This window comes from Sander vitreus, chromosome 15, assembly GCF_031162955.1.
Source record: "Sander vitreus isolate 19-12246 chromosome 15, sanVit1, whole genome shotgun sequence".
NCBI classification, from domain to species: Eukaryota; Metazoa; Chordata; class Actinopteri; order Perciformes; family Percidae; genus Sander; species Sander vitreus.
Window position 1 is genome coordinate 11197838 of NC_135869.1, and position 12970 is coordinate 11210807.

At 44.1% G+C, this 12970-nt stretch overlaps 1 protein-coding gene across 1 annotated transcript; it reads right to left on the reverse strand.

Moving 5' to 3' along the window:
• Positions 1-11610: 11610 nt before the first annotated feature.
• On the reverse strand, positions 11611-12353 carry LOC144530288 (neurexophilin-1). Its single transcript, XM_078269790.1, has one exon. It carries the CDS (start codon positions 12268-12270, stop codon positions 11611-11613), a length of 660 nt encoding a protein of 219 aa, XP_078125916.1. The 5' UTR covers positions 12271-12353.
• Between the last annotated feature and the right edge of the window lie 617 nt (positions 12354-12970).

Here is a 12970-nt window from a genome sequence, read left to right on the forward strand (position 1 = left end):
GTCCACCTTGAACAAAGCATATTCAACGAGACAAAATGCTGCTTCAGCTCTTTGCGCAGAACCCATCTTCGCTCATTGTTGTGTGTACCTGAGAGCGTTTTTCTGTCGCCATTCTCTGGCCATGACTGTATTTTCAGCTGCATTTCACTTCTGTGACCTTTATTTTCTCATTCTCTTCCTTCTTCATTTCTCTGTATTTTCACTTTCCCTCCCCCCCTCCCCTCTCTGATGCAGACTCTCTCTCCCTCCATCATATCGAGCTGTCCGTCAGTGTGGGGCCTCGCGTCTCTTGGTCTTTGATGGATGGGGAACACGTAGGAGGTGCAGCCGTCCTTAATAGACACGGCGGATTGAAACGCTGGGGAAGTAAATGTTAAGGGCCTCATAAAACATCCACTTCCCCGCCCTCGTCCTATGCTGCCCTCCCCCACATCACCCACACAGCTCCCTCCCACAATCCCCTCCCCTCGCTCCTTAAATCTCCGCCCACACGCAACCGCTGACTTATCAGTTGCCTGTCAGTGTCTCTGTTTGTGACTGTCTTTCTTAACACTCAGATATCTTAATGTAGAAATGTGCAGGCATTTGTGCTTGTGTTTGTGTGGACATGATTGTATGTATGTGCATCAAATCTTCCCTCCACATCCCTCCTGTGGTGTGATAGTGGTGATGGATGGAGTCAGAGGAGAAAGGACCACCTTCAACCTCAATCAGACGTCTGTGAGAGCCGTAGATCAGATTGTATGGCAGTTTCCAGCAGTGATATGTCACTGCGTGTATATACAGTGACCGTGGTGGCCCCTTTTCCCCTGACCCTGGGTAACTGTCAGTTCCTACTGGATTGTCGAGATGTAGGAGGGAGATTAAGAAGACACTGGTAAAGTTGATTAATTTCCTCACACCCCAGGCAGAGACAAAGGAACCATGTTAAAGAGCCTCCATCAATAAGCCAGCACTCTGGCTACCATGTTTGTGAGAGGCGGTAAGGTCAGCTTTTAATATTTTGGCTGCAGGGCGATAGCTGTACCACTGAATAACTCAATTCCCTACAAGGTGGGGGGGTCAAGAGGAGTCAAGGACAGTGACGAGGCAAGAGGTGGGTGGAAAGTGAATTTAGCAGGAGAGGGAAGACTTGCTGTTTCATCTGGAGCATTGACCCTGGTTATAATTCCAATTGCCTGACTTGTCTGATGCAGAAAGACATCCCTCAGTGTGAAAGGAATTGCCTTCCCCCCGCAGGTCCATAGTGTGTGTATATACCTGGAGGAGGGGTTCTGACCGTGATTTAGATCTTCAAAAACGGTTCCAGAATTGAAAATAAATCTCATAGTAGAAAATATTTCAGCTTATACAGTATGTATGTGTCTGAAAAGACAACCTGAAGCCAATACGAGGGCTCTGCAGAGTCAGCCATTAATCATCATAACGCAGGAGGCATCCAGCGATGAATTAGAATCCCCTGGCCCATGCAACCTCAATAATCCAATTATTAAAAAGCCAAAATAGAAGGTATAGTAGTATGGTAAAATCTTTAAGGTGAAGGTCGACATATTACAGCATAGTAAGGCAAATGGCATAAGCTCCCTGGTGGGCTGTTATTCCCTAGTGGTGGTATTTCATAGCTAACGTCAAGACATGTACTGTACAGCGAGCTCTTGTTGAGGTTATGTTTGGAGCTCAGGACGGAGCAGCGAATGAAGTCATGTTTGGCCGGAGAACATCATGAGACATTCAGAGGATTTTAGGACCAGTGTGATTTGGGTTAGAGTTGTAATCCTGTCTTACAGTAAGATGGGGTCTGAGAAGGTACAGGCAGCAAAGCTGACATTATTCTGCAGGTAATGAGCAGGAGAATATTTGCTGAATAAAGACCAGGGTGTCAGCACATTGTAGAGAACACTCTTTGAGGAGAGGGACAATGGCAAATCTACCTCGGCTGTAAATACTTAAAGTGCCCATATTATGCTCATTTTCAGGTTCATAATTGTATTTTAAGGTTGTACCAGAATAGGGTATATGGTTTAATTTTCAAAAAACACCATCTTTTTGTTGTACTGCACAGCTCTCTCTCACTGCTGCAGATCCTCTTTTCGCCTGGTCTCTGTTTTAGCTACAGAGTGAGACCTCTTTTCTTCTTCTTCTTCTGTACTATCTTTGATTGCACTCGCACATGCGCAGTAGCTCAGATGTAGATCATGTCAGCTAGCTAGCTCCGTAGACAGTAAAAGAAAGGCTGTTTCTCCAACTTCGGTCAGTTACAAGGCAGGATTACCTGGGAGACTTCTAAATGAGGGCACACATGTAAGTAGTTCTTTTGTATAGTAAGGTGAACTTGTGTGTGTTGTAGCAGTGCTTTGCTATTGAGAACGAGGTAGCATGCTCGTTTTGGCTTGTGACGTCACAAGCCGTGCCGATTTTGAACAGCTCACCCGGAGACTGAAGGCAGGACACATTCAGAAACCGTATCTCACTCAAAACAGCATGGATGGATTTTTTTCAAAGTTGGTATGCGTGTGGAAGCACCAGAGACACAAAAGAACACCCCAAATCCCAGAAAAAGTGTTTTTTTCATAATATGGGCACTTTAAAATAACATGTGTTCAGGTGGAGAGTATTATGCATGTTGAAGAACTGAGTAAAGTATATCTGTACTGGAACATGTTCTGCAGCAGTATCTTGTACTTTGTCAGTTGTAGTGTACGTAGTGTACAGCATAGTTTCACAGTTTTTTTTAAAAATCTGGGTCAAGTGAATAAAAACATTCCGGGTGCTGTTGACGGTAGCTTGGCTGTTTAAAAATGGTGGGTTTGTGCAGGATGTCCCATGTCGCAGTAGTAACAGTTCTGTCTGACCAATCACCTAGTACGACGTACTATTTAAAACTTTAAAAAATAATGAATTCCAGTCGAGTCTTACCATGTGTGGAAATATGGCATAAGCCACCATTTGCATCTGTGGTATTAAGTTAGGATGATGTTGTTTACAGCATGTTGCACTTGCCATTAGTGACCAAATGAATGTTTTAGCATTTTGGTTTTGCTGCTTTGACTTAAATCTATAGTGCATAGTTTCTGTCTCCCCCATGAGGAATTCTAAGTAATGACAACAAAACTGTCGGTACGTCCACATGATACAAGCCTTCCGTGATCGCGCACGCGCCCCCACCCCTCCTCCACGCTAGTAGTCAAGGAGGACACGGAGGATTAAAAAAACATGATGGACTCTTCAGAAGAGGTAATTATCTTCACTCGAGCTTCTGCGCGGGAAAGTCACCGTTGGCCAACATTTGAGACATTCTAACACTAAATGTGAAATAATTAATCACCACCAGGCTGTGATCCTCTTATAATTTGCCAAAATGTCAGACTGAGACTTACTGCATGACCGTCCATTGTCATTGAGAGGTCACATTAAAGTCTAGTTTTCCAATTACCTTCCTGCAATGAACCTGCTCTCCATCAGAGCATTCTCTTTTTACTGAGTTGTAAACGGGAAGGCCCAGCCACTGATTTCACTTCATTCAGAGCAATAAAGGGAGGTGTTTGCAGCACAAAGTTTACGCAGACATTTTACAGATGGACCATGGCCAGAATTTCACATGAAGAAAATCTGATAACATTTGTTGCTACTTCTTTGGAGGAAAAACTCCAACTGTTTGTCCATCGAATGCATTTTAGTGTTATGTGAGGGGAGCTTTCCTTTTACAAGCAACAGCCATTTGCAGTGAGTGCCTGTAGGGGGATATGCTACTGTTAGGTGACTGTTTTTCCAGTGCCTGCGGCTGGTTTTAGAGAACCTCTGGGCCCGGCACGACACGGGTCTCATATATGTGTCACAATCAGCCTTTTGGGAAAATCCAACCGTTCACTAAGGAGAAGGAGCGAATAAAGCTTCTCACCTGAGAGCTCCCTGTTTCACTTTTCCCTTAAATAAGCAGGAAAGTGGTGAAATATTACAAGGAAGAGGAGGCAAATGAAGACTGATTGAGGTGCTGTGTGAATGTCTGCAGCTGAGTCTGCACATCGTTGGGTTTGTGATAAACTCATACAGGATCGCTGATAACGATGTGAGCCCAACACGCTCCCATGACAGGCCTGGGGTGGGAAGATTGCTGTGTGTGTGTGTGTGTGTGTGTGTGTGTGTGTGTGTGTGTGTGTGTGGAGGGGGTAGTTCCCTCTAAACATACCCAGAGATAATGAGAAGCATCGGGGCCCCCAACTCTATCTTTGACTTATCAAGCAACAACTTCACAGTACTAAGGACTGAACTGTCAGCAGAAACAAACCGCTGTGTGTGTGTGTGTGTGTGTGTGTGTGTGTGTGCGTGTGCGTGTGCGTGTGCGCGTGTGTGTGTGTGTGTGTTGGGGCTACTTGGTAACTTAAGGGCAATAGAGGGAGCTAGAGGGATATGGAGCATTGCCAGGAGCAAAGCATTGAGGATATGGTTAGGGAAAGATGGAAGCGAAACCAGGACCAAAAAATCCATCAGGCTGCAGTTTTTGAAGGACAGTTTCCCAGTGAGAGTCTCACCCTGTCAGCCCCTGGGCTGCGCTTCGGTCTGGCCTCGGTGGGAGAGAGCTCCTCCTCCTGCGATCACGCTGCTTCTTGTTGAAGGTTATTAAAGGGGAAATAAAAATGAACAGGAGGAGAGAACAACCTGGTGAGAGACAGTGATGGAGAGGTGGAAAGCTAACCTTTACCGGCTCTTGTTTAATGTCTTCCTCTCTCTTTCTTCTCACGTTTATCACCTGATATGCGCCCTGAGCTGAGCACCCTTTCTCTCCTCTGAAGAGTTTGGCATAAACACTTCTCAGTTACATGAAAAGAGGAGAAACTGTAACATTTCACACCTCCCTCGCTCCCTCCTGGTGCAATCAAACACACACACACACACACACACACACACACACACACACACACACACACACACACACACACAGATGCCAACACACTCCTCGCCAAATGCATGAGCACGTACATGACCACACATCCACACCTGATTGTCTTCTAAGGGAGTGAATAATTACTTTGCCAAAGGGCACAACTGTGATCCCTGGCTGGTATTTAAAGCCTTGTCACTGAATTTAAATTACCCCTCCTCTCCCGCGCTACCCTTAGTTAAGTGGAAATGTCCCCTTTTCGGGCTAATACAGAGATCACAGCCATGCAGTCATTGCATGACACGGAAGCCCAGTTTGAATTTCCACATTGGTGTCGACGTGTGAAGCTATTTGCTGTCACCCGCCGCAATTCAAACTCCACTTTTCTTGTTATTGTGTTACAAGATCCATCGAAGCGTCAAACCCTCAGCTAAGATATTAGTATTTCTACTAGATAATTAGTATCTCAAAGTCTTGTTTTCTGTGCGTAAGAATGATTTATAGATAAGTGAGTGCTAACTTGATGGAGGTGTGTGGAATTCTGCCCCTCTAATTAGTTTATTCAGTTATTCTTTCCTCTTCCCACCATGTTGTAGCCCTAGGCCATCTGTGCTTTCTTTTGCAGCAAGCTCTTCCTCCACCGCCCTCCCACTATTTCCTCAACCCCTTTGCTGCACTATAATTTTCCAGTCTCTCTCACATCCTCCGTCAAGCATGTGAGCCCTGCGTTGTGCCGTGTGTCCAGTCCATGTGGACATACAGTGATAGATCCTGTATTCCAAACCACCTAAGATGTGTGTGTGTGTGTGTGTGTGTGTGTGTGTGTGTGCAGTGAGCGCATGTGTACATCTGCTTTTACACATTTGTGCCCATAGTAAGAGTGTGACAATGACCAGCAATGAACAGCAAAGAACATCAAGTGTGTTTGAATTCAGTGAGAGTGCAGCGTGGTACGGTATGGTAATAAATTGCATCTGGATGGAGATGGTATCCAGGTAACAAAAGCCCTAATCAGTTTCTATAAGATCTGCAGTCCTGTGTGCAACATGATGTGGAAACAGATTACAGAGAGAGAGAGAGAGAGAGCGAGAGAGAGAGAGAGTTTTTTTAATTGAACCCATGTACAATTCATGGCAATATGCTTTCCGTATGTAAAATATGCCATAATTTCATTCTTCTCAGGGTGAAAAAGCCTCTGAAACCACATTGCACTATAATTAGACACCAAAATCTCTGAAACTCCAGACTAATGACATTTTCAGATGACCCAACACACCTATTTAATATAAAAAGAGATTTGGGGATACATTAGTCATTTAAATGAAGAAATAATTTACAAAAGAAGATTAAAAAAAAACTGTATTATTCAACAAAGATTATCCTTATTTCAGCGTTTGCAGGCTGACAGGGAAACCTGTATGATATTAGTTACAGATGACTGATGAAATCAGATTTTTAATAAGACCTCGGTATAATTTTGGTTCTGTATATCATCAGACTGGTACACCAGCCTAATCCTCGCCGATGATTTCAAAGTGTGAAGAAATGAGAGCGCTGCGGTTGAGCTTCTGCTTTGTCAACACTGTTAGCGAGGGGATGATGCTGCAGAGTGCAATATCTACCGCCAGAACAATATTACACTTTGTGGTGTAACATGTCATGGAAGAAAATGACACATAGCTATTATTCTGCAGGATACAATTGCAAACCTGATATAATATTAACAATAATGAGTTTATTAAGGACAAAAAAAAGGTCCACATGATAGCCTTGTTATTCAAAAAAAAGTTCTAACAAGGAGTCAGCGCTGTTCCTTCTGTCTTCTCTCACTCTCCTTGTCTCTTGTTACATATTTTGTCTAGTTTTTTCCCAGACACACGTTTTCATACCTCAAGGTTATTTTTCTGAATGTCAATTTATCATGTTAAGCTTTGCACGCCTTCTCCCGCCTCCTCTTGCCATGACTAGTTATTTTCTCAATTGACTATCGTCCAGCTTCCCATTACTCATGCTAAAATGCCCTTTCCTCTCTGAGAAGCTCACACTTTTTTGTTTTCTCTTTTTGGTCAACTAAAAGCCTTCTATTAAAACCTTATGTCCATTATCAGTGATTGGTGCCTGCAGTTGTTCCACCTGCGTTGTATATCTGTGCACGTGTTGCAGGATGTGCATATTTGACCCAGTATGCTGCTCTCACAGATTCTCACATTAACCTCAATCCTGCTTTCTTCCAAATTAGATTTCTATTCTTCTGTCTCCGCGTTGACTTATTTGCTTCCCTTTCATCATCTCCGGCAAGGTTATCCTGAGGCAAGCAGCACTTTTATGGGAACAAGGGGGCGTAGAGGAGGGGTGGAGGGCCTGGCTTTGCCGCCAGCCATGCCTTAATCGATCTAGTTTAAAGGGATGTTGTGAGCTGAATGTTTGAACCCATCCCCTCGTTAACTGTTTTCAGGGATTTAATTAAGAAGTAGAATGAATTTAATGTCAATTATATCTTAAAATGAACGGGGAGTGTGAAGATGCACAACAAAGAAAAAACAGAGAGAATTGTGGTGGTGGTGGTGGGGGGAGAGGTTCATGTATCATTCCAGTTGAAACATTTCCTTCCTCTCCCTCTCAACCCCATTTTCCTCTTTGCTCCCCTTTCTACTTCTATTTCTCTCTATGCATGTATATCTGCAAGAGCCCGCAGCAAAAAATATTGTCACATCTTTTCTTTGCCGTTGGCACACAGTATGGGTACGCAAATATGAGAAAATAGAGACTTCAGCACTGTTGACACACTCTTCCTACACATGAAGCACAACCAGATATACAACTGGAGTCTGCTCTCTACAACGGAAGTGGTTTAAGTACTTCTGTGTACTTTATTGATTTTTTGAATACTGGAAACCACAGTAAATGGCATCATATCATCCATACAGTATAATATCCACATGACATAGAGAAACAAAACCATGAGGAACAGAAAAATAAAACAGACGACCTCCACTGCATCACCCACATTTAAATACAACTTTATTCAGATCTTTTATATTTATATACTGTATATATATATATATATATATATATATATATATATATATATATATATATATATATACTTGTGTTTTTGACATTCGAGTTTTGTTACTATTCTTTGCTGAGTGGACCAGTGTTGCCTTGCAGTCTCGAAGGCCAAATATCCACGTCTGTTGGCATTAGATGAGACAACAGTAAGGCTGCTGCCGTAACAACACTATCCATCCCACAGCAACATGGCTGTCTCTTAAACTTTGTCCAGCAGCCTTTCTTTAACTCGCCCCAGAGAGAGGCGGAGAGGGTGGAGTCTCAGTGAGAGTATTGCTGTAAATCTGAGAGGATCATTAAGGAGCAGAGTGAGGGGCTTCTTTTCAGCATGTAGCCCAAAATATGTCCTTGTTTTCTACATGAGTTCAGTGTTGTGGGCTCATGTTGACAGCTTTGATTCCAACATGTGTGAGTATCCAGCTTCTCTCCGGATGCCCTGCAGGAGGCGGGGAGAGGGGTATTGAGGTTACTGAGGCGTATCTGTGTCGGGCACTCCGTTGGCATGCTCTCGAGGAGATTTCATGTCCTCACAATCCAGGGGCTTATGTAAGATGCTTTGAACAGGAGAGAGGAAAATACCTAAACCAGCACATCTTAAGACTGTGTGTGCACACGCATTTGTTTGATGGGATATAGATATAGAGGGAAATAGATAGATAGAGAGGAGAGAGGGGAGTTCCGTTGGCTCGGCATTAAGCTCACAGAGATTAGCCAGCTCAGCTCAGCGCTGTGTGCAGGAGGGCGGGCAGGGCAGCAATGAGGAACTACCCACAGCAGGGTTCAACACCAGGGTAAGGGAGGTAGAGAGGGTAGGGAGGCTTAGGCCAGTCAGCCGGGTCACACACAAGGAGAGGATGATAGCATGAAGATGGCGGGGCATATGGCTGAGTAACATGCAGACTTCTGGAGAGGAAAGGGGCAGAGAGAGTTGGAGGCTGAGGAAATGAATAAGCAGAGGCAGTGGTTCATTCATGCTGGTTGATATGCATTTTACATTTTGCTTTGTATCTCATCAGGCAGACAGGACCTACATCTATATTGCTATACTCTTTCTTTATGCTTTCACATAAATTCTGCATTTCTGTGATGTGGCAGGAATCAGAATCTGTCATTACAAGCTTTCTCAGTTGGCACTCCGATTGATGGAAAATCCCCTATGTGAAAATTCTTAATTGTGAGACACTTACAGTAGAGACACAGACACGTGTGTTGTTAACATATATCGGTGCATGTTTGAAATATCTGTTTCGATAAAACAATCACGTGCAAGAGGACCCGGAGGTTTGACTTTGCCAGATGAACAGCCTTTATCATTGTTGCTGGTGCTGTAGCTGCCTGTCCCCTGCAGACTCGCTCGTGCACTGCTTGTATTTGCTCGGGGCTGCAAGTTGATGAGATCGCATATGGAGAGGAGCTAATCCTCTCTTTAAGATGAAATTAAAAAAATGCAGAGCTTTAATGCACAGATTTACAGGTCTTTGCCACTCTATTTAGCCCTATCACTGTGTTTTCTCTGCTCCTCAATCCCACACAGAGCAGCCAAGACAAAGCATTTATGTCTGGCTTTATGCTACACACACACACACACACACACACACACACACACACACACACACACACACACACACACACACACACACACACACACACACACACACACACACACACACACACACACACAGGACGATGGCTTCATGGGGACCACTTACTACGGCACGGGTCCACCTGGGACATCGCTGCACAGCTCCAGCCAAGCGCGCACCGATCTCAGCTAAATCCCTGGCTTCACAGAACATTAGCATCAAACTGGTTACCTGACCTCACTGTTTAATGACTCTTCACACCTGTCTGGTGACTGTTCACCGAAAAGTCATTGTGCACTCTCACCGACAAAATGTCAGGATACCTAATTCATAGCTCCATTGTGCACTTCTCTCCACTGATACTGTATACGGAGTGCAACATGAGATGGGCCAGCCAGTGGCCATTTATCTTAATGAGAGCAGTTAACTCTGGGCTCAGCTCATCCTCATACGCGCTGACTTGATTTTTAGGAATACATTTCGCCCTCTCGTTGAAACCTTAATTAGTTCTAAAGAAGATTAAATTATATGTAATTATTATGATAATATTTTCATTTATTCAAGATAACAGGCCGACTTTAGTGAACACAGTATTTGTCGGGAGAGAGCAATCTGCCTCACACAGTCAAAGTTATCAAGGCGTGAAATCAGGAATCCTGACGGCAACAAAATGTAATCTTTTTCATACAGAGGGGACAATAGAAGGAGCTGCATACTCTAAGTCTCCTTCTCCACTTTAATTAAAACAGCTCACTGAATCCCTCCCTCTCTCACTCCCCCACCTCCCTCTCTCTCTCTCGCTCTCTCTCTCTCTCTCAAGTGTGGAGGGCCAACTCTATCTCTATGCAGAATCTAGTTATTTCCCCCGCACTGAACTTGTCTTAAGCCCTGGCCCTGAATCTTTGTTGAGCAATTGCTTTTTCTTGCAAATTTTATTATCTTTTCTCTCTCCCCCTCTTTTTCCTCTTTTATTAAAATGGAGGTGACATAACTGAGAGATGTATAGTGATTAGATTTGGCAGGCTGCAAACGTAAACTACACATTGACAGTGCCGTGGTGGGATGCTTACACATGAGGATGTGGACGGGGGGGATGAGAAGATGGGAAAAGGAACTTTTTTTGGTACAGACTTAAAGTTCACATAAAAATATGCCCTTTAAAAAGACTTTGAATTGAGTGTAACTAAATGATCCAGTGGTTGGTTACACTTTTTTTAATCTACTCTTAGTGAGAAATACAACGCTTTGTGTTCCCTCTGGTAACTTTATAATCATTTACAGTGTGTGAGTGTTAAAGCTTTGTTTTTTCCAACATGGTCCCTGTTTTTACCTCTTCTGAGGAGCCCATCATGTTTTTTTAATCCTCCGTGTCCTCTTTGGCTATAGCAACTGCGTGGAGGAGATCATGTAAGGCTTGTATCATGTTGACGCGCCAGTGTTGTTGATTTCCTCATGTGGGCGACAGAAACTATGCACTGAAACGCTGTATGATGTTTGTTTTTTTTAAGATTATTTTTTGGGGCTTTACCCTTTATTATATTGACAGTGGATAGACACGAAAGGGGGAGAGAGATGGGGGATGACACTCAGCAAAGGGCCGCAGGAATTTGTATACAACTCTCCAGTGAATCATATCACAGCTTTACTGGAAATGCCACCTTGTGACTGCAAAAGAGTGAAATATCATATAAAATAAATAAATAAATAAAGGGTGATTAAAAGGACATTCACAAATGGCTTAATGGAAAAGAGAATTAGCTGGCGAGGAGTTGGCATTTAGAAACTGGATTGAGGTAAGAATGTGCATGTTTGATTTTCACGGCCAGTCCAGTTAATGAATGCTGCAGTTACGCATTCCAATTACCTCATTATCATCATTATGCATACTGTAGTTTTTGTCTTGCATATATGTTTTTACAATAGTTAGGCTACAGAGTTTTTTTTTTAAGGTGTCTTGCTGCCACAATGGCATTAAAGACGATTCACAGCCCTGGTTTCCTCCTCATGTGTTACAGTCACTCCTACTCACCCCACTTTTCCTCTCCCCTCCCACCTCTCCTCCCCCCTCCAAGTCTTCTAGCCCGAGGGCAGGTAGGGCATCTCGTTATGGTAGTTGTAGTCCGGGCAAACTTTCTGGACCAGGCGGTAGTCCGTACTGTAGAAGGAAATGTAGATACAGATCACCTTGAAAGGCTTGGAGCAAATCCAGGACACGTGGCTCTGAATCTGCTCCTGGAAGCAGGTCTTGGATGGGTCGTAGTTGCACAGCGAGGTGCGCTTGCTGCGATCCACCTTCTCATAGTCCACACGGCAGTTGAAGATCTTTGAGTCTTTGGGGTAGACCACGCTCTGGCGCTCCAGGTCAAACTCCACCGCCTTGACAGGTGGCACCAGGCTGACTGAGATGTTGCCCTGGCCCGTGGAGTTGTGGCGGAAGTAGACGCTGAACGTGCCGTTACCATGGTCCACAATCTTGCCGGTGATCAGCAGGTTAAGCCTCACCGTCTTGATATTGGAATAGAAGTCTCCCCAGCCAAACATCTTCTTGAACTTGCCGGTCTTAACGATGGGCCGCCGTTTGACCCTGGAGCTGGAGGCGTCGGGTTTGAGCAGGTCACTGCCTAACATCTCCCAGAACTCCTGCTTAGAAAACTCCTGCTTGGAGAAAGGGACTGGGGAGCGGTAGGGCAGCTCCAGAGAGGTGGTGTTAGCAGCTCTGCTCTTACTGTGAAGCATCCAGCGGCTCAGGGGCGAAAGGGGAGCCTGCCCGTTCAGGAGGCCCACCGTCTTGGAGGAGTCGTCTGAAGAGCTCTTCGGGCTGGAGGAGTCGTCTTCTTGACCCAGGGCCACCTAGAGAGAGGAGGTGGAGGTGGGGATAGAAGGAGAAAACAGAGACAGAACGTAGGCAGTTATCAGCAAGGTAGAAAGAAACGTGAACAGAAAACAAATTAAAGGCTTAATCGATACTTAATTTACCGTTCATACCTCTAGTGGTAGTAACCGTGACATTCTGTCAATGCTATATATATAAATAAATGGTTGGAATTTTTCAGGTATTGCTATTATTACATTCTTTTGTTTATCCTGGCCGTGAGAGAAAATACTCCTTTTTGTCTAGTGTTCGCAGAGCCGATGTAATTCCCTAAGCTCCCTAGTAATGGGCTCATACGCCTCATTCAAGCTACTTGAGGCCAGAGGGATCAAAGAACAGATTCAAACAGAAAAGCCACATCAAAACTGAATTCACATAAAGTGTGTTACTCTTGTGGGCAGTTTAATCAATATTTGTGAGGGTGGACAATTTTCTACAAAGTCTATAATCCTGTTAAACAATAAAGCTCTGTCATTAAGAAATGATTTATGCTCCTTTAAAGTATCTGGATGCACCAAAAGGAGCCATATGCATGCTCAAACACTTGTGTCTACATTGCCAAAA

Excerpts from the sequence above, each read along its gene's own strand:
- LOC144530288 (XM_078269790.1), bottom strand. The coding sequence starts at position 12,270 with ATGCTTCACAGTAAGAGCAGAGCTGCTAACACCACCTCTCTGGAGCTG.